This window comes from Alligator sinensis, unplaced genomic scaffold, assembly GCF_000455745.1.
Source record: "Alligator sinensis unplaced genomic scaffold, ASM45574v1 scaffold707_1, whole genome shotgun sequence".
In the NCBI taxonomy this organism is placed as follows: Eukaryota; Metazoa; Chordata; order Crocodylia; family Alligatoridae; genus Alligator; species Alligator sinensis.
In genome coordinates, this window is record NW_005842065.1 from 661,767 (window position 1) to 683,843 (window position 22,077).

Here is a 22,077-nt window from a genome sequence, read left to right on the forward strand (position 1 = left end):
CCCCAGCCCCCTTCTTGCCCCCCAGTTTAGGGATGATTCAAAATTCAGTTTCAGGTATGACCTTCAGAAGGCATAGTTACCTAACTGCAAAAATCTGGTACCTCTGCTTTTTATTAATAGACATCGTCTCTAATTGGAGTTTGGCATGGCACAGGACAAAACATGCTGTTGGATTTGTTATACCTAGAGTAGGCTTTATGTAGGAAGCCTTACGAAGCCCAAGAACAAGATGTTTGAATTTTGCTAACCCCAACTCTACAGTGTCCTGTTAGGTATAAGAACTGGAAAACAGACCTGGCTAGAAACAAAAATTAAATGGATTACTCGGTCTTATTGAAGTTATGGGTATTTATTTATTTTGGAACTGCCTTAAATTGAGAAATGTACACTAAAATGAATTCTCTCTTCTTTAACCTAAGGTATCATCGGGATAAAAAAAAGTCTTTACAAAAAAATGTGCAAGCTTCTAATATTTGGTTTGCCATTATGCCCTTCAGGCATGTGAGATGATTTGATCCGTTACTTTGAAGCACTGGTGCTTTGTAGCTTCAAAATCAGCTGCTAAAAATTCAAAGGAAGATGAGTTGGTTAGGGAAATGATGCCACTTTAGAGTGGTATATCCTCTTGGTTTGTTCCATGGTTTATTGCTTATTAACCTTGTGTACAACTGACAAGTTTCACAACTCATAGAGTTTTTTCATCTGCATTTTTATTATTAATCTGGTCTGTGGCTATCTTTCCTGAGAAGTCCAAGGACTTTGATGCAGCAGGAGCCATAATATGAGGTTCTTGTGTTTACGCTCTAAAAAGCCTCAGTGATACCAGCTGATAGTGTTGGTCTTGGAAAAGGGGGGAAACCTAAATCTCCCTAACTTTTTTTTTTTTAATGGGGAACCTGGAGTTGCTGTTAACTCCCTGCTGTTAAATAGATTTTCATCTCACTTGGAGGGAATTATGGAGATTTTAATAACAGCTATTACTGTTGTATGGCTGCAAACAACTTGTATAAAATGTAATTATCAGGAAGAACAAATAATTAAATTACTTGGTAATGCCGGCTAAGTAATCTATGGCTAGCAAGTCGTCTTTACCTGTCTGGCTGGGGAAAGTTTTGAGACTGGTACATGAATCCAACTCCCTGGCTTTAGGAAAGGTATTAGGAAATTTAAACTCTGTGCTTTATTAACATAAGGTGAGATGCGCAACTATACCTGGATATCTGCACACCTCTGTCTTACAGGCTGAGAATAATGTGTGATGGCATTTTATGCCTTTTAGGCTGCCCCACACCTGCAATCACCTAACATACTTTATTTTTCCAAGCAGTCCCAGTGAAGGGGAAAGGTCTTTGCCAATGAGACTGGAGTATTAACTATTTCTGATTCAAAAGACTGTCATAAAAATCTGAATGAGAAAATTGCCCACTTAAACAAAGCCCTAATGAGAATGGGCCACATATATTTAACAATTGGGTTACATCATAACAGGTTCAATTGTAAATTCTGCAAGGCAGGGACCATCTTCATTCCACTCCTACAGTTTGTAGCACAAAGGGATCCTGTTCATGGCTGGCTTTTAGGTGTTGCTGCAGGACAAATAATAAAAAGTTATAGCAGCACTGCTTTATTAAAACACTAGCTGTTGTGCCAGTTAGCTGCTGCTAACTTTTCCTAACTCTCCACAGTGTTTTGTACTTGGAATCATAGAGAAGTGGGCCTGGAAGGGACCTCCATAGGTCACCTAATCCAAACCCCTGCCTGAGGCAGAATCATCCCAATCCAAACCATCCTATACAAATCTGTAATTTAACCTCTTAGTAAAACTACCATCAACCCTGACAAAAAAGGATGTCACACCCAAACTTGCCACAGGTAAAGCAGCAGGACCATGGCAACCAATGTCCTGCTTCTGTCAGAGGTTGTTAATATACTTCTTACAATTTGCAAGTACACCTAACCTTATCCTCTCAATAATCAAAATAGATAACCCAGGGCACCCTGAGCATATTGTCAAGTTGCAAGCTTTATTCATAATACTCATCAGGGCCTTATGGTTTTAACTGTTTTCAAGGATACCTACCTGCTTTGATCCATGTGTAAAGAAGATGAAGCATAACCTCATCCCGTTTCTGTGTAGCACAAACTTCCACAAATAGCTAAAACTCCAGAGTAGATTTATGTGGTTTTGTACCCTACAATGTTTGACACATGAGGTGGGCAGAAAGTGCCACAAGCAATCAGTATGGATGTGTATTATCTCATCAAGCTAAACTAGATGAGTTAACATCACCCAACATGAAATGAAATGGAGCCTTGCAGAGGTATTGAAATTAAGAGTTTGTCAGCACTTGTATTCATATGTCATTTTTTGTTGAAAGCCCTTGTGTTTATTCAGTGGTTCTGAAGCCTGATAACGTATCGCCTGTTTCAGCTCAATAAGATTCTCATGTTGAAGATACCACTTGTGTGCTCTGTTGAGTGCTAGCTAGCATCCAAAAAGTATGTCATTCTTTGAAGGTAATATCAGATTTGTTATAAGGGGTTTGGAGGAGATGGATGGACTATGTCAGTTTTCAGTTTGATAAACCAATAATGACTAAAAGATTTTTCGAAATGATTTTGATGACTTCGTTAACGTAAGCACTTAATGATTTGTACCATAATCTCAATTCATAGTTTCCTATATTCTCACAGCTGTTTGAGATTAGAAGGGTAAATTCCACTGGGAGGAAGGTGGTCTTTTGAGCTTCATGCCAAGAGTCAGTCTGCATCTGAAAACATTCTTGGAAAGGTATAGCCTTTCACATAGACTTGAATCCTGTAGGAGTTGAATCTGAACTCGTTACTGCTGAAGGGCTTTCAAAAGAAAGATGGGGGCAGGGGGGAAGGTATGTGAGTTCATACAGATGGATAGCAAGCTAACTCAGTTGTGATATGGGCTATATTAGTAATTTTGTTCCAGTCTGGAGATAACTTCCGAGTGGTGACAAGAAATGCAAGAATCACCATCGGATAACTGTATCGTAATAATTCTGTTAAAGGTGTTAAAGTTAATCTACACAAATTGGCCGGCTTGAACAGACTAAACTTTTATTTCCTTGTAACTCTTATACAGACAGAAGGGGGGGAAAAAGTTAATGAACCCTATGTAATACCCGTATCGGTCGCAAAGTAGCCTGCTTCTTAACAGGCATTAGAATGAGGTTGTGAGAAGAATCAGTGTGGCAGTTAGATAATAAATTACTGATTTATAATTCTCTAGGATAAATAGGTGCTAGGAGGACATTTCTAGTTGGGAAAACTGGTTTTATGGCAGCTGGTTCCTTTTCCCATAAAACTGAATAGCTAGGAGTTAAACCTTAGCAGCGGTTCTTGGCGTTTCTCCAGTGTAGACTAGTTTTGCATGGGCTGGCCAGTAGTCTACCTTAAGCGCGCTTATATATTACAACTCAAATTAGGAGGGTATTTGTTGGTGACTTTTTTTTTATGAAGCATTTTCATGGGGGAGAATGTTAGGCGTAGGAAGGCAAAATAACTGACCATGGGCCATTGCAGTTCAGAAACAAAGCTTGGATTAGACACCCAGTGATCCTATTTACTGGCCTGACTATTAGAATCTCTTCCATCCTGTTTAGAGCCTGAATTGTAACCTCATTCCCTTTGTGCTTTAGGGAAAAAAAAATACAGTACGTGTTTGGCCTCATATCATAATCTGGGTAGTCTTTATACATGGCTAAAATATATAACAAACATTTGGAAGCAGTTGTCAGACCAGTATTGAGAAGGTGATATTGTATCTTAAAGCTGAACATGCTGCAGTTTCTTTCAGAATAGCTTTCCAAGCAGTCATTCCAGCTGTTAGAATGGCAGCTGTTTGGTAAATTAAGTTTTGCAGAAGCAGGGTAGGTTTGCCCCTTATAGACTGACTAAATCGGAGATGTGTAGCATGAGCTTTTATGAGCCCAAGCTCAATTCATCAGATGCTGTAAAAGGACATGTGGAGACCAGTGTAGTGTATCAGATAGAGGGGGTTTTGGGGGTTGGTTTTTGTTTGTTTGTTTGTTTTTTGGTCAGTGTTTAGCACTTGGGCAATTTTCAGGTAGTAAATCAATGTCTAGGTGTTTTGGTCTTCAGGAATACAATTTGGCCAGGTGTAAATATTTCTGTGGTCCTACTCTATAAAGATATCACTTAACAAGTGCATAAATATTAACACATCTGAGTAATTATTGGTTTTATGCACTTAGCAAGATGATACCCTGGTCGATTCTCAGTACATTGGTAGTCATTTTTTTCTGCTCTTCTCACATTACAGAAAGCTGTGGTATTGGTATAACTCTTTAAGAGGAGAATCGCGATAAATATATTTGGAAAACTTTGAAAACAGCAAAGATTCGGAAGCAAAAATGGTAAGGCTCTGAAATCAGGCTGCAGAAATAGCCATGAAATTGGTGCTTTTGACTGATAGCTAAACTTCTTCAAATGGTCTTTTCAGCGACCGATGCGGATTTTCGTGAATGATGACCGCCACGTCATGGCAAAACATTCAGCCGTTTACCCAACTCAGGAAGAGCTTGAGGCTGTTCAGAACATGGTCTCCCATACAGAACGTGCTCTCAAAGCTGTGTCTGATTGGATTGATGAACAAGAAAAAGTCACTGGTGAGCAGCCAGAACCGGAGGCCATGGAAACAGCGGCAGAAGAAGAAAACAAAGAAGGAGGGTAAGAGACATTACTAGGCAGGTGTTGTTCAAAGACACTGTTGTGTGCTTGAATCATTGCTTTTCTTCCAAAACAGTGGGTCTCAACCTTTTCAGACTCAAGGTGCCCTCCATAACGTTTCTGAATTGAGTGCCTTCCCCCCTGCCCCACTTCAAAAAATAATTTATTACAGTGCTCCTTGTAGAAGGGCTTGGCAATGGAGACAGGAGCACATTCAAGGAGGGACTGAGCCTGCACTTATCTGCTTATATCCTCTTGGCCTTATCTCATCACACTTTATGGCACCCTTCAAAGGATTTTGCAGCACCTGGTTGAGAATCACTGTTCTAGACCCCTGGCATCCAACCTGAGTGGTGTGATGCTGGTATGAGGACCAGATCCTGCATGGGGTTGGGCTGTGTGCTGGGCTAACCCTGTATGCTGGCAGATTTACTGCCCAGGGCCATGTTATCCAGCCCACAGGGCTCCCTCCCAGTCCATAATTTTGGCATCAGGGGAGTGGCAATTAACAGTGCCACAAATTTCCCAGCTTGCGAGGAGCTCTACAGGCTGGATGCCAGCTCCATAAGCACCCCTGTGTAGATTAATAGCAGTATGGTGTTAGATAACATTATGGCTATGGAAGGGAGAATAAGGCACAGAAATCTCGTAACTCTTTTCTTCACTGACCCGTGCCACCTTGTGTGCATCCATCTTCTCAGGGACCAGAAGGCTACAGAGCAGTTGACTAGGACCCTTCGTGGAGTGATGCGTGTTGGGCTGGTAGCTAAAGGTTTATTACTGAAGGGAGACTTGGATCTTGAATTGGTTCTCTTGTGCAAGGATAAACCAACAACAGGTCTTCTGGAGAAAGTAGCTGACAATCTTGGAGTACAGCTGGCTGTGAGTAAAACCCTTGAATCAGTTTGTATACATATTGCAATGGGCACTGTAATTAAAGGTCCAAAGACGGAACAGAGAAGTTGGTGATATGTCTTTTGATGGCTGCTTTTGAGACCACCTTGAATAAGCATGTCGCCCTCTTTAAACAGTTGCTATAATCTCACTTTATATGTCAACTAAACTGAAAATTCAGGTAGCAATCATACAAACCTTGTTAATACTTTCTAGGGTAAGAAGGGTATTGCTTTGCACAAATCTGGGAGAATGGGCATTCCTGGCTTAGATAATCTGCAGCAATAGTGCCACAAGTGGCATGGGTAGCCTCTGCGTGTGGCCTATTGCAGATTGCAGGGAGGCAAGGGTGGGGGGCTGGGACCAGTAGCAAACCTGCAGATAGGGCAATGGAGCAGCATATTGGGCAGAGGAAGGGGGTTGAAGTGGCACTCGAGGAGAGTGTATAGCTAATCAATCTGCAGTACTTCTGCTAAAAAGTTTTGCCCCTCTCACTGGTCTAAACAATAAAATTATTGCTTTGTAGGCTATTACTGAAGATAAATATGAAATAATCCAGTCAGTTGGTGATGCTGCAATTATAATTAAGAACACAAAAGAGCCTCCGCTGACCCTGACCATCCATTTGACATCTCCTGTTGTCAGAGAAGAAATGGAAAAACAGTTAGCTGGAGGTATGGAAGACAGAAAACGGCTAACAGTCAGTCTGGAAACTTACGTTCTCCGTTGCTAATTCACTGTTAAAATGTGCTATTCAATTTCAGGCTACACAACTTAAACCGCACAATGCAAATTCCACCGTTTAATACAGACTACGAGATTTGTGGTTGTGGCTAATTAGAAATGGACTTCTAAAATTGAGTAGCACCTTTCAAATGACATTCCACTTTTTTATTTATTTATTTTTTACCTGGGCCTTTAGTTCACTAATATGTAATGTCGTTGTTTTAATCTTTGTTTTTATTATCTAGCCATGTAAGTGGCCCACACAAATGACAAATGTAAACATCTCTCTCTCAAAACATTGAAGGCTTCTTGTTAATGACTTGCATGTACATGAAATTGGATTTGTTATAAACAGTTTGTGTTGCAGCAAAAATGATGGGCACTCTGGGTCTCTCTAGATTGGCTGTTTTATCAGCTTAAGTTCTGAATTCCAGGATGTGATGCAGAGTTTTGGATAAAGTTAGACTCCGTCCTTCAACTTACTGATTCATTTTTTTTTATTTAAAAAAAAAAAAAAAGACTTAAAAAAATTCATACTTTGAAAAGTAATATATATGTTACTTTTTTTCCTTCTACTACAGTCTATTCTGTACCACAGGCATCACCCTGTTTAGCAAACTTGTATACATTAGCAAATGTTCAAACTAGCCTTATCTAAAACCCTGGTCTTCAGAAACTCAAAACCTTTTCAAACAGATCTTCAATTTTGCCGCAGCACAGACTGGAGAGTATTTTTGTGCTCTATTGATTGTCTATGGTTCTGATATCTGACCTCGTCTACCAAGCCTTCTAGTTTGTCGATTTTAGGGACGCTGGACCTTTGACCAACAGGACGCACTCTGTCACGAGCTGGGGCCAGGGCAGTCAAGCCTTATGGGCGGAGGGGGTTCCCTTGGTTCTAGAAAAAACATCTTACAGTTATGCTCTGGATGTAGAATGGGAATTTAGTCTAGCTGCCCTTGCACTAACTATTGTAGGCTTAGGTCCTCCATAGTTTTGTTAGAAGCATAGGATTTCTTTCCCCTTCCAAACAGGAATATATTCCCCCTCCCTTTCAGTAGAGAAGCTAGCCTACCATCAGCTACACATAGTCTTCTTCCTCTCAGCAGTTCCAAGTTCTCAGTAAGGGTCACGCAGGGCAGTGTACTGCAGGCCATTCTGCCAGGGACAGGGTATAGCTCAAGATCTCTTGGGAGCCTCAGCTGCCCTCTAGGAAGCTGCCTCATCCCCTCTCCACCTGACAGAACCCCCTTGGTCAAACTGTGCCTTGTCTTCTTATTCCATCCACGAATAGAAACGCTATCAGTCAACGACTCCCCGGACGTTCTGGACAGGCAGAAATGCCTTGCTGCCTTGGCGTCACTCCGACACGCCAAGTGGTTCCAGGTTTGCATTTTGTTCTTATATTTGTCTTTAAGTAGAAAATTTGTAAAGTTTAACTGGCTAACTTTTATCTTAAAATACGTAAAACATTGGACAGTAGTTAGATGTGCTGAATTTAGCGTCTGTCAACGGCACAGTTGCTAAAGAAGCACTTAAGTGAATTTAACATTCAAAGAAGAAACTTATTTAATGAGTAGATGCATAGCTGCTGCTTTGTGTTAAGAGTAATGTTGCTTTTGTACACTGTAATTTCTTTTTAAGTTCTAAATTGTAATGTTGTGAATCGATTTTTTTTTCTTTTTTTTTTTCTTTTTTTTTACCCTTGACAAAGTAGCACTGCAAAAGTGAATGTCTGCAGATTTTTTTTTAACGGGTTTCTGGATTTTTATTAAATGTGCTTCTGCTTGATTACTTATTCTAGGCCAGGGCTAATGGGCTGAAATCATGTGTCATCGTCATCAGGGTGCTGAGGGATCTGTGTACTCGTGTTCCTACTTGGGCGCCGCTTAGAGGATGGGTAATTTTACTTACTTATTTCTGTAACGTTGTGTTATGTCTCTGTTAAAGTATCTTCAGTTTCACAATGCTCCATTTTTAGAAATTGTGCTTTTTGAAGGTATACTTGCAGCTTTCTACAGCATAAACTCACTTAAATTCACTGCAGAAATTCAAAATTCTAAACTCTGGACAGTTGCAGCACTCAACTGAGCCACATGCATTTGCTTCCCTCACTTTGATTAAAAATGTTTTTCAGCCCCTAGAGCTGCTGTGCGAAAAATCGATTGGAACAGCTAATCGACCAATGGGAGCTGGCGAGGCTCTGAGACGTGTTCTTGAATGCCTTGCGTCAGGAATTGTGATGCCAGGTTAGGTGGTTCTCTGTATTTGAATTTCAAACTAGAAGTTGTAATTGAATGCAGATGAAGCTTGGTACGTTTTTTATATTGTCTCGTATTTCCAAGGCGTCCCTCGTGTATGCACAGTTTGGATTTAGAGCTTCCAAAATAATGTAGCATATACAGGTACTACCGTACCTCGGTATTACCTAGGGCATATGTGCTTAAAGCAATGGACCCATGACATTTAAATCTTTTAGGGAGAAGGATCAGATTCTATGAACACTAAACTGGTTCTCTTTCTAAGGGGTTTCAGCAAGCTTCACTTATAACTGTACTTGTAAAATAATCCAGATACATTTCCAAATGTTGGACATTGGATGGATAATATCAGTTGTGGGTGTTATATAGATGAGTGTTGATGGATGCCAAGGGAATACTTAGTTTAGTTTCTTTAGAAACACCAGGATAATTCTCTGCATATCTTCCTTGTTTCCTGCCTTCAGATGGTTCTGGTATTTATGATCCTTGTGAAAAAGAAGCCACTGATGCTATTGGGCATCTAGACAGACAACAAAGGGAAGATATCACACAGAGTGCTCAGGTATAGTTTTGACTACAGATGTTACAAAAACTTAATGAGTTCAATTGACTCTGAACTTCTATATTGGTAATGGTAGTATAGTAACCTCATTGAGGTTGGTTTAACTTTTTTTAATTACCTAATCAAGTAAATACGAATGGGTCCCACACCAATAAAGGAGTTTATAGTTTGGCCCACCAGAAGCAAAGCATCAGGCGTTATGTAGTGACTTACCACCATTGTTTAGATTTTGGGTTGAACTTGGAATTCTGAGGAGTGTCATATATAAACCAGCGAGTCTCTGTGCAAGGGTGGGTAGAAGGTTTGCCTGGAACTCTGCAGTGAACAAATGCTTCTTTAGCAACTTGTGCATCTCGGTAACATGTCTTTGGTCCTTATAGCATGCACTGCGCCTTGCTGCTTTTGGCCAGCTTCACAAGGTGTTGGGGATGGACCCCCTACCTTCCAAAATGCCCAAGAAACCAAAGAATGAGAACCCAGTTGACTACACTGGTAGGTGTTTAAGTCTTAAGAACATATAAGTGCTCAGAATAATTACTTTTATCTTGGAATAATTGGTAGAGTATGTAATTGCTCTTCTTCTGGTTCTTACAGTCCAGATTCCCCCCAGTACAACGTATGCTGTCACCCCAATGAAACGCCCTATGGAGGAGGATGGAGAGGAGAAGTCTCCCAGCAAAAAGAAAAAGAAGATTCAGAAAAAAGGTATTGAGTTAACAAGAGGTAGGTGTAAATTGCTGCCTAAAAAAGAGATTTTCAGATTAAATGGGGGGGGCATGTTACAGAACTCTTAATGTATAAAGGTTTGAACTGTTGTAAATACAAATGGCAGGAAGTGGGAGTAGAAATAGGGTTTTTTTTCCCTACTGCTTTAAGGCTTTTAAGACTCCACTTGCTATACAATGTAAACTCCCAATCTAAGTTTCTATGCAAGGACTATGCAGTGATTTATATTGTAACCACTCTTTTTTCTGAAAACAGTTTGTTAGTCTTAAAACAAACATGAACATCTGACAAAAGACGCATTGTGTTCTTCCCTTCAGAGGAAAAAACTGAACCTCCCCAGGCTATGAATGCACTCATGAAATTAAACCAGCTAAAACCTGGACTCCAGTACAAGCTGGTTTCTCAGACTGGTCCAGTTCACGCGCCTATCTTTACTATGTCTGTGGAAGTTGATGGCAGCACATTTGAGGCATCGGGACCTTCTAAAAAGACAGCCAAATTGCATGTGGCAGTAAAGGTAAGAGTTTGTGGGGTTTTTTTCATATGTAAATATTTAACAAATTGCCTGCCTTAAATAGCCCAGCAGCTACTCTTTCAAGCCTGAAAAGAGAAACTTCCTTGATTAACTGGAAAATTGGGTTGGCAGAATTCATAGGCCCTACAGGACTGACGAAAGCATATCTCATGTAGTTGAAGTACTGAAATCAGAGCAGTCCAAGAGGCTCTTCCCTTTCTGCTGTTGAATCGCCTTCATAGCAGAGTCTTGGGGGAATGTCTGAAATCTCCTGGGAGCTTCATCAGGAAGAGTGCTGAACCTAATGCTTCATTGAGTAAAGTCTAGGCACTTGCCCAGGTATTGCCAATTACAGAGGCATGGAGATGGGTGTCGGGTCTTTCTAAAGAACCCCCTTTTTTTTCTCCCTCCCAGGTGTTGCAGGATATGGGTTTACCCACAGGAGTTGAAGGCAAAGAGTCTGTGAAAGGAGATGAGTCAGCAGAGGAAACAGAGCAAAAACCAGTAGTTGTCGCACCTCCGCCTGTAGTAGAAACTGTGTCTACACCCAGTGCTGCCTCTCCTCCCTCAGAGCAGACTACAGAGGTAAATGCACACTCTGAATCTTTTAAGTGTTATCCCTGCCCTTCAAAAGAGGGGTTAGTTGCTCAGGGATCTTTTACTTTGCTCATGGATTCCAATTGAAGCACATGTCCCCATGTTTCTGGTAGAGCATTTGTTAAAAGCATCTCTCAAAACTCCTATTGTAAATCCCATAAAATATTATAAAGCCTACCTTCTCTCCCCCCCCCCCCCCCCCCCCCCCGAGTCCTAAGCAAGGAGTCTAATAAGACATCAAGCAGATTAATGCAAAATAGACATTGCTTTCTGCTCTTTTCTTATTTTGTCTGTTTTTGCTAACAATAAATGATTGTAATTAGTAACAGGTGTAAAAAGTGAGCTCAGGTAGATTTAGTTTAGTTGTGGCCTTGAGACTAATATTCTCAATTATAAAAGCCACAGGTGGTTTTGGTAACTCAGTGTCTAGCAGCTTTTAGAACCTTTAACACAGCTCCTACTTACTTCAGAATGTGAAACAGCAGGGACCAATTTTGACGAAGCATGGGAAGAATCCAGTGATGGAACTGAATGAGAAGAGGCGTGGCCTAAAGTACGAGCTGATTTCCGAAACCGGTGGCAGTCATGACAAGCGCTTTGTCATGGAGGTGAGCTGACTTCTTTTTTTTATGATCCTCTACATCTGAGGTTTAAACTTAGATGCACTCAAATATTAATACCCTGATCTAGTTACAGTTTCATCACACTTATGCTACTTGCTTGGCATTGATGCATCTTCCTCCTATACATAGACCTTGCCCTGTGGGCGAGGTGAATGTGATGACGGTTATCTAGCTGTCATTCATACTGTGATGCTTCAATTTGTTTCAAAGGTTGAGGTGGATGGGCAGAAATTTCAAGGAGCTGGTTCAAACAAAAAGGTGGCAAAAGCTTACGCTGCTTTGGCTGCGCTGGAGAAGTTGTTCCCAGATGCCCCTGTTCCCATTGAACAAAATAAGAAGAAAAGAGCTCCTGTCCCTGCAAGGGGGGGACCAAAATTTGCAGTTAAGGTAAGTGAATCCATTGGTTAAGTGCTTCTGCCATCTGTACTGTGATCAGATTTAATAGTGTTTGTAATTTCTGTGCCAGCCACTGGCAGAATGGGAGGGGGTGTAATACCATTTATAAGAGAGATGGATGACACAAAACTATTCAGAGTAGTAAAGACCAAAGTGGAGTGTGAGGAACTATAAAAGAAACTGGCTTGATTAATCGAATGGGCAACTAAATGGCAGATAAAATTCAATGTAGATAAGTGCAAAATGATGCACCTGGCCAAAAATAACCCAAACTATACCTACATTATGATTGGCTCTATATTATCTGTTCCCACACAGGAAAGAGAGATGGGAGTTGCTGTGGACAGTTGGCTAGAAACATCAGCTTAGTGCTCATCAAACAAAATGTTAGGGCAGGGGTAGACAATGTTTTTTGGCTGGAGTGCCAAAAAACACCACAATGCCTACCTTGGAAGGTGCCGGAGTGCCGGCATACCAGGAAAAACAAAATGAGGGCAAGGGGGTACATGGCAGGATGCCCAGCCCTGCTGCCCCATTCCCCCATCCCGGGCTCTGGCTGTCAGCAGCTACCCTGGCTCTGGGTAGCTGCTGGAGCCTGGGCTGCTCCCAGCAGGGCTTGCAGCTGCCTGCTGGGAGCAGCCTGGGTTCCTGTCTGGCAGCAGCTACCCAGAGCTGGGGCTGGCTGTAGCTAGGAGGCTGCAAACAGCTGTGCCTGGCTCTGGAGGCCTGGCATCAGCTCTATTGGTGTGTGCCTGTGTGCCTCAGAGCAAGCAGTGGGGGAGGGGCCTGAGGCAGTGCAACCCCCATCTCTCCCCTGCTCCCAGCACAGAGCTGGTGATTGGGCTCCGGAGCCTGGCGTAGCTGTTTGTAGCCAGCTTGGGCTCTGGGCAGCTGCAGCAAGCAGGCTGCAAAACAGCTGCACCAGGCTCCACAGCTCCACCATCAGCTCCATGCTGGTGGTGACTGTGCACCTCAGGACGGGCTGCGCTACCCTGCTGTCTGCCATGCTCAGTAGGCATGCCAGGAGTTGCTGACCCCTGTGTTGGGGATTATTAAGGGAATTGTAAACAAAGCTGAAAGTATCATCATGCCTCTTCATAAATCCATGGTGCATCCACACATTGACTCCTGTGCCAAGTTCTGACCCCACACCTCCGAAAGGATATAGAACTCTAGAGAGGTTCCAGAGAAAGGCAGCAAGGATGATGAGCGCTATGGCGGGGCTTCACTATGAGGAAGGACTAACAAGGCTAGGTCTAATCAGTTTAGAGACCTTTTGAGAGGGAGCGTGAGAGGGGTTTACAGAATACTAAACTGAAGAGAAAATCAATAGGGATTTATTAATAGGGGTCAAAACATGAAATGAGTTGGTAGTAAATTTAAAATTAACACAAGGCAGTTTTTGTTCACACAGCATATAATTAAAATGTTGAACTTGTTGCTGCCAAACGTGGTGGAAGCTGAGAGTTCAGCAGATTCAAAAAGGGATTAGGCACATTCTTGGAGGAAAGGGGCATCAGTAGTTACTGAGCATGGGAGTGAAGGGCACAGCCTCTGAATCAGAACTTCCTAGATCTTAAATGCTGGATGTTGCAAGTGAGAGAGAAACAATGGAAAAAACCCTGGTCAGATCCAGTTCACTCTCACTTTCAGCATCCACAGTCTGCCAGTGTGAGACACAGGAGATGGCTAAATGGACCTATGGTCTGACCCAGTCAATGGCAGTTCTTATGGAGGCTAGCACCCATCATCACAAAGCCACCACCCAGAAATATTTAAGTTCTCCATTCACGCTGCTAGATTCTTCTGCCTTAAGCTCAAAGGACACCATGTCAGAAGTTGCCCAAGTCATAACCTACGAAGGTAGACAGATGCATAGTTTGACACTGTAGTCTAGCTAATTTGGCTACCTTTTTGGCCTCAGTTTCCATGGGTTAATGGATACGTTGCATTGAACTCGAGAAGCAAAAATAAAAGCTGTCTCACCATGGTGGCACTTTCTTCTTTAGAAACAGATGTGTAACTGGTCTCTGCCTTTTTCAGCAACATAACCCTGGTTTTGGAATGGGTGGCCCCATGCACAATGAAGTGCCACCGCCTCCCAACATGCGTGGCCGCGGTAGAGGAGGCAACATGCGTGGCCGTGGTAGAGGCAGAGGGGGATTTGGTGGCAATCATGGTGGCTACATGAATTCCGGTGAGTTTGCAGGCTTGGCTCATTTTGTTAACTTGTCCTCTGTTTTTTAAATATAACTAATAAGAGTTCATGGCTTGAAAGCATAGAGCTAGCACTTGCATGTCATTAATAATAAACCACTGTAGTTCCTATGTTTCATGAATTAGATCAGTGGTTTCTGAGCCATTCCAGCCCTGTGGGACCAGCTTGTGAGCGTTTCTCAAAGCCCACCATGAACTCTGAAACTTCTATTAAAAAAGGGGTAGCATGGGGTGGGAGGCCAGCAGGATATGTGGACCAGCTGTGAGCCTTTTCCCATGGGCTCAGACCAGTTTATTATCCAGTTGATTAGAAAGGGAAGCCTTCATTATAATGAGGTTTGATTCCCCTGTATTAATAGAAAATGAGTGTCTTACAGTACTTCATTGCATTCTAGGAGCTGGATATGGAAGCTATGGTTATGGAGGCAATTCGGCAACAGCAGGCTACAGTAAGTGTTCATGTTTTAAACTCTCTGAAACACAGCACTCTTCTGGGGTTAGTAAAACACATTGGGTTACGACATGCCATGAATATATACCTGTGCTTGAAGCCATCATAGTGGGTTCTCTCACTTTTTTTTGGAAATGAGAAATTATGAGAGATGGCTGAATCCAATGTTTTAAAATTTAAACTCGAATCCAGGTGACTTCACGTTTCCTCTTTTAAAAATGTGAATATTTTAAATTTCTCTGCTTTAAGCCATGTGAAGCAACCCACCACTCTTGTGAATATGATTTTCCTGAAAATACCCAGCGATTGGTCTTGAGAAGAAGCCTTCATTGGGGGGTGACAGGAGCAGAGAAATCTAAAACATGACTTTCAAATGTGGCGCATTTTGCCATCTTCAAAAGAATTCTAATTTTTTTCTCTGCTCTGTCTCCCCCTTTTGTAGGTGACTTTTTCACAGACTGCTACGGCTATCATGATTTTGGGTCTTCCTAGATCATCTAAAAGTATTGCACAAAAAACAGCTTTTTACTCCAATTTTCTCGAACTCCAAAACCCAAAGTGTTCGTGCTGTGTCCCTGTGCTTCACTGGGTTTCTCAACAGTGGCTTTTCACCGCAGCTTGTCTGAAACTCTTAGCCTGCAGAACTTTAAGACAGTAGCAGTTTTTATTGTGATTATTTGCCTTTGAACTTGGTTGTATTGATGTACACAACAGGGGAAATTAATTATGAAAGAATGTTTTTGTGCAGTTAGCACAAATTTCAAAGCCAGCTCTGTTCAGCATAAAGGCAAAAAGCCCACCTTTTGCTTTTTATGGAAAGCATTCTTTTTTTTTTTTAAGAACCGATTACTCAAGTGTTTTAATCTACCTTTGTCTTAATTTATGGCAGGTTTTGTACAAAATTTACACCTTTTAATAAGCCCCAGAACTTGGGTAGATGCCTCTGATATTAGGAAGGCTCTCAACATCTCTGAATCTAGTACAGCCCGGCTTTTTAAGCATGCAAAATTGTTGACTTGTATGTGGAATCTTTTATGTGTTGAACTTAAACTTTACACACCCTTTGTAATACACTGGTGATAAATGCTGGAGGGATGTGACTTAGTGTACTTTCAAAGGTATTGTAATTGTGCTTCCAATACTGGTACAATAAATATCCAGGCATTAAGGAGTTGATGTAAAAAAAAATGTTAGTCTTGATAACTTCTTAAAATGCATGGATTTTGATTAGTGACATGAAAGTGGGCTTTTTTTGATTCAAGCATAAAGGGCCTAAAGCACTGACCCCTTCCCTTCCCTTCCCTTCCCTCCTTCACCATGCCCCACCCACCTTAAAATGGCTGCAAATTTAGCGGAGCGGTCGTTCAGGCCATCTGCAAGGTGTAGTGTATGCCTATTGCCCTTAAAGCAGAAGTACTTTGTAGGCTGGAAAATAAATAAAATTTCACATAAGTCACAGGGAATAAATTGGTCGTTTAGACGCAAGCCTTTTATGAAATGTCAAGTGTGTGGTCCTTTATTCTTGCCAAGCATTTGTGTTGTATTTTCTTTGTCACTGTTCTTTTTTCTTTTATTCTTTTTTTTTTTTCTTTAGCTGCAAAGCCTGCACCACTGCATTAATTTAATTTGAGGCTTAACATTTTGAGTTAACTCAGTAATTTAAATTGATGAGAATACTATCCTGTGAAACATCAGATTTGAAATTTTGCCCAAGGAAAGTTTCAGATATTTAGTGAACAATTTTTAAAAACAAAAATTAATGCATACCCTATTTTTTTTAGAAAGTTATTGTTTGAGATGATGTCTTCTTTTTTATACAAGGGAATAGATGTTGTCCTGAATGAGGTGAAAAACTGCCATTTTTTTAAATGAATACATGTTAAAGTAACTACTTGTGTGTTGGATATTTTTATTCATTGGCTTTCAGGGGAGTAAAAGAAATTAGCTCCAGGTGTTACTGTTAACGTTTCGTACTTAAATATGAAGTCTGTGCCTGAATGGAACAGTTGTAGAAACCGTTTTAACTCTTCATTTCGGAAGAGTGTTGGCTTCTGCCATTTTGCAGTCAAATGGTTCAAGTCCCAGACCTTAATTTTCAGATCTGGAGAGGTTCATGCATTCATTCCAGTGATCTACTTGAACCAAAGACTAGAAATTAAGTACCAGTGATGGAGCAGGGTACCTTAAATTTACATGGAGCACAGAAATAGTTCGTTATGCTCCAGTTGCAGCCATAACTATATTTTAAATCTTCTTGGGCAGAGAGAGAGAGATTAAAAAACAAACAAATGAAAAACCCTTTGTCTAAACTATACACATGGGAATAAAAAAACCATGAATCATGCAGTACAGAAAATCTAATTTAGAGGGTGAGATGAAGAGTAAATAGTCTTATTATTAAGCATAATGTTAGTTTTAAACCAACACAGTAACTAAAAAGTTTAGATGCCTTCAAGAACCAACTCTGGGAAAAGAAAAAATTGGAAACAAACTGATTCACCCATTCAGATGTCCAGTCCAGGCTTTGCAAGCAGGAAGTGGCTGAAACAGAGCAAATATTTATTCGTTGGCTTTTGTGATCTTCATTCTTTGGAGAAGGAATACATTCTCCTGCTATTTCCCTGTGGCTTCCAGAGCCATTTAAACTAACCAGGCCATTTCCTGGGGCAGTGGGTAGTCTCCCAGAATGTGTGCTATGGATATTGGATGCAAGAGATCATCTAGATCCTGGCAGCTTTTGTTTCTTGCCAAACAAAAAGACTTTTACTCCAAAAGTCTGAGCAAAGTGTGTCTGCTCCCATCACCCATTTTTAAAGTTGGCTGATAATTTAATTGAGCAGTCATTAAGTTGGGCTGCAAAGCAATTGCTCAGTAACTTAAGAATCTGCCTGTATTACCACATGGAGGTAGGGGTCTAAAGGTAACTAGGACCTGATTTTTCTGTGTACCTTTGCAGTGGTGTCTGGTAACCCTGCATGATGTTGGCTTTTTTAAGTCTTCGTTACAGAAGTAAGTTGACTTCCTTGTCGCCATTTCTTTCTGCAGTAGAGAGTTAAATTTCAGTAGTTACTGATGACCCACTCAATTTCCAATGTAACTTTGAGCACCAGATAAATACTAGCTGCTTGCCAAACGTGAAGTTAATAACCATGAAATATTGTAACATGCATGGCGAGGGGGGGGAATGGAATTGCTCTCAACTTAACTCTAGAATTTGGAGTAATCCTTAGCAGGAATTAAGTCTATGGGGAATGAGGTCAGAGCTGTTAATGAGAAATTCCAGGGTATAACTGGAAGATGGCATCATTTCAGTGTATCTAGAAATTATCTGTTTCCTTAAACGAGCAAAACATTACACAGCTTGGTTTTGCGTGGAATTTCTTAAATCCTTCCTCCAATGTGAAGATCAAAATAGTCATAAAACTGGCAACCTTCCAGCTGTGAGGTAAGGTATATAACCCCTTAGATAGCATTCTTTAGGGGAGATACCCAAGGCCTGGGAATACATCTGCCCATCAGAAACACTGCGGCATTTGAAACCTAACTTGTGCTTCTTCTGTTTAGGCCAGTTTTATAGCAATGGGGGACACTCTAACTCCGGTGGTGGCGGCGGCGGCGGTGGTTCCTCCGGGTATGGCTCCTACTACCAAGGTGGTGATAACTACAACTCGCCGGTACCACCTAAGCATGCTGGAAAGAAGCAGCAGCACGGAGGACAGCAAAAACCTTCCTATGGTTCAGGGTATCAGTCCCACCAAGGCCAACAGCAGCAGTCGTATAACCAAAATCAGTACAGCAACTATGGCCCCCCACAAGGCAAACAGAAAGGATACAATCATGGCCAAGGCAACTACTCATCATACTCTAACTCCTACAACTCACCTGGTGGTGGAGGCTCGGACTACAACTATGAGAACAAATACAGTGAGTGGTGGTTTGTCTGGTTGAAAAGGGCGGGGATGGCAGTGAAGGCCAGCTGTGAGGTTCTCTCACAATATATCTAAACAGACTTGGGACTGCTGGCTGTTATTATAGTTAAAGCTGTGCTTGGAGGGGGTAGAATCAATAAGCAGCATGACCCAGGGGGAAAAAGAGCCCAGGTGAGTGCTTAGGCTTAAGTGGCTGTACTTGAGGCAGAGTCATGCCTCCATGGAGAATATTGCTGGAGTCTTCAAGGGTTAGTGAGTGGTACTGGATTAAGTATTCCCAAGCCCTGCTAAGACTTGGCTGTTATGGTCAAGATATTTCAAACCCAGATTTCATTGTCAGTTTGTATTACTCTGAAGTTTCCTCATCTTCAGTTAGGAATTTGAGTGGGTTTGAAGAAGATGAGAATAAGTGTTGCTCCATGGGGCACACCTAAAGGAAAGCTGGTTGTCATTGGTACTGCCTGGCCCTCAACTAGGTGTCTGCATCTGCCTACGGATGTAGGAGATTGCAAGCTCAGAGTGCCAGGCCTGTTGCATGTAGCAGGCTTTGTTTGCTGCCAGTTCTGGGCCCAAGTGGCAGGAGACTTGTTTGCTGGGCTTAAAGGTGTCCCCCAAATTCTTTGTTCCATATGTAAACAGAATCAGGATGCTGGTATGGACACAGAATGGATGTCCTCACCTCTCCCTGGGTATAAACAGATCAGAATTTGGGACCAGAGTTTGTTTAAATATTTTAGGTGCCTGTTTTAAACAGATTATTTTGCTGTCAAATAGCAATTCACTAGTTTAGCCTGGAACTCTTTTACTGATCTACCCTATCCTAATGCTACGTTCCTTGAAAATGGCTTTGTACATATTTTCTTAGCAGGTTAGCCAAGGCCTGTGCTGTGTCCCTTGTTTTAAGGGTCTTTGCTTCTGGGTTAGCTCTGGTACTATCCACCTTTATCAGTTTAGTTGGTAGCTTTATAAGAATAAACATGAGTAGGCAAACGAGTAGAGTTGTAAATCGGAGCACACCAGGTCACTAGTCAGAGGCCCTACACTAACACCCAAGTAGCTTTAGGAGATCATTTAAATTTGGTGGCCCCAAGCAGGTGCCTTGGAGAAAGTACTCAAGCCCTGGCTCTTCACAGCAGGCTGGGGTTTCTGACTTGCATGCAGTCTTTCTGCAGCCCTGGGTCAGACAACATGCATGCGCACACGCAGAGGAGCAGCACTATAATAGATGGGCACTGAAGTATTCTGTGCACCGTTTTGCTTAAGCCTCCAATATTTTGGAAGTGAGGCCTGCAAAGCTTTTACCAGCCAGAGGCTTTCTTTTAATTGGACACTTGGCAATCGCTCTTTGGCAATTAGTGAGACGAGTCCGGAATTGTGTGCTGATGGTCTCTGCATTCACAAGACATCCTGTTCCAAGAGCAGAGCAGTGTGCTGTACAGCCAGCTTTGTTAAGCTTGTGTTCTCCTTTTGCAGGTTATGGTGGTGGTGGTGGCGGCCGTGGTGGAGGAAATAACTATGGGTCAGGAGGTTCCTCGTACAACACTGGATCACACGGTGGCTATGGGGGAGGATCTGGGGGAGGAGGGTCCTCATACCAAGGTAAACAAGGTTAGTATACGGCACTTTTTTTTTCTCTCTCACATGCCGCACGCTAAGATAACTGCTGGTTTTTCTGTGCATTCTGCATCACAGCAGTTCACACCAGATTTTCCTTTTCATTGCATGTTCCCTTGTTTGTCCCACAAGGAAGTAACACCTCCCCTCTCTCCCTTTCAGGTGGATATTCTTCTCAGTCCAATTACAACTCTCCAGGTTCAGGCCAGAACTACAGTGGACCCCCCAGCTCCTACCAGGCCTCTCAAGGTGGCTACGGCAGAAACGATCACAGCATGAATTACCAATACAGATAAACCAGCCCCTTCTCCATGGGTGTGAAGTTTTGTTACCTTCCGCACTTGCGCACCCTTTGAATATCAGTTTTATTGCATCACAGTAAACATGTAAACCCCCCCGTTTCCATGTTGCAGTGCTCTTTGTGATACCAGTCACTAATGGTTGAGTACCTGTATTTCCATACTTAGCTGTATTTTGGACATCTATGTATTTAATGGTTTGTTAGTTGCCATTACAATTTGTCTAAATAGGGTTTTTTGAGTTAATACAATTTCAGTATCCTTTTTCTATTTAAAATAGACGGTGCATGACCGTGGTATGGCTTTAAATAGAGAAGGGATATGTCATCTGTTAATGCTTTTGTGAAGTGAGTTAAACGAGCTTTCTGTATTTTAATGCTTTAGTGTTTCAGTTTTATAAGTGAAGATTTTATTTTAAAAACCAGTGGGGAAAAGAGTGGGTTTTGTATGTCTGAATCATTCAGGCAGTACATCTGGATTAAGCTGAATGTAGACAAATAAACACAAACTCTTGATGTCGTTGTCTCCCAAACATGTAGCTTATACCTGTTTGCAGTCAATAACCTCTTGCCTTTTTCTTTTTGCACCAATGTCCCAACTGCTGAATTTAAAGTGTGAGCCATGTGTTTGATACAGTGTACCTAGAAGATCCTGGAGGGGAGGGAGAATACAGAGGAATAGGGGATGTGGTAGCTGTCTCTAAAAATAGAGTCCCTCCCAAGTTTTGCTTCCTGATTTTCAGAGTTAACTCTGATTGCACTTCTGACCATTGGTGCCAGTACTGCCAGGGCTGGGGCAGTGCCTCCAGTAGCAGTTATAGGTAGAATAACAAGCCCCTCGATGCAACCATGGCATCTATCAACTCTGGCTTTGGGGGGTTCTGGTCCTGACTGTATGGGCCTCCATGAAGCTGCCACCATCCTCCTGAGGGGAGAGGGACTTAGCTGGTATTCCTCTCCTTTTCTACAGCTATTAGAAGTGCTGCCTTGTTCTGGGAACACAGGGCCTTGGCATGGTGGGTTGCCTTGAGCATATGGTGGAAGGTGGCTCTCCAAAGAGAAACTAGGGCAGAATTAAACTTTATCATGATAGTGGGGCTGCTGGCTTGTACTGTGCTCAGCTGGCATGAGGTGTGCTGAGCAGAAACCACTACTGTATGCCAATCTGTCTGAAATGCAGGAGTTGCCCACTAGATGTTGCTACCACTGTGATGAACCAACTTCAGAGCCAGTACTTGCTGCTAGGTTTTCTGACCTGCGTATTGGCTATCACACCAGACTTCCATCCACCCTTACCCTTCTCTTCCTCTTCCTTCTCTTTTGCCAGCTCTTTCCAAAAGCAACTGGAGCTCTTCTCTTGGATCTCTCCAGCCAGTCAGTGCTGCTGATAATATCACTACAGTACCTCTGTGTGGGGAACAAAGCAGGAAGAACCAGTCCTTTCTCTCCTCCTCCTCCTCTTCTTCTTCTTCCCCCCCCCAAAAAAAAAAAAAATATCCCTGCCAGCTTCTAAGTTAAGGCACTGGAGAGCCTGGGTTGAATGCCCA

General features: G+C 42.1%; 1 protein-coding gene across 7 annotated transcripts; it reads left to right on the forward strand.

The window, feature by feature from the left end:
• Nucleotides 1-4,259: 4,259 nt before the first annotated feature.
• Nucleotides 4,260-21,063, forward strand: ILF3 (interleukin enhancer binding factor 3). 7 transcript variants are annotated; one of them, XM_006023360.3, is made up of 19 exons: nucleotides 4,260-4,409; nucleotides 4,496-4,722; nucleotides 5,424-5,604; nucleotides 6,143-6,290; nucleotides 7,637-7,728; nucleotides 8,147-8,242; nucleotides 8,480-8,591; nucleotides 9,068-9,165; nucleotides 9,546-9,657; nucleotides 9,760-9,888; nucleotides 10,209-10,408; nucleotides 10,820-10,990; nucleotides 11,473-11,610; nucleotides 11,836-12,012; nucleotides 14,065-14,218; nucleotides 14,634-14,687; nucleotides 18,254-18,613; nucleotides 20,092-20,226; nucleotides 20,395-21,063. In XM_006023360.3, exons 1-19 carry the CDS (start codon nucleotides 4,407-4,409, stop codon nucleotides 20,526-20,528), a joined length of 2,721 nt encoding a protein of 906 aa, XP_006023422.1. In that variant the 5' UTR covers nucleotides 4,260-4,406; the 3' UTR covers nucleotides 20,529-21,063. The 7 variants fall into 7 exon arrangements, with proteins under 7 accessions (XP_006023422.1, XP_006023423.1, XP_006023424.1 ...); XM_006023361.3 differs by having other exon boundaries at nucleotides 11,485-11,610; XM_006023362.3 differs by having other exon boundaries at nucleotides 11,488-11,610.
• The last annotated feature ends 1,014 nt before the right edge of the window (nucleotides 21,064-22,077 follow it).

What these genes read in the sequence shown, in the direction of transcription:
- ILF3 (XM_006023360.3), top strand. An exon ending in GTCAGGAATTGTGATGCCAG is followed by an intron (nt 8,592 to 9,067) that starts GTTAGGTGGTTC and finishes TCCTGCCTTCAG; the next exon opens with ATGGTTCTGGTATTTATGAT. An exon ending in CCTCAGAGCAGACTACAGAG is followed by an intron (nt 10,991 to 11,472) that starts GTAAATGCACAC and finishes TACTTACTTCAG; the next exon opens with AATGTGAAACAGCAGGGACC.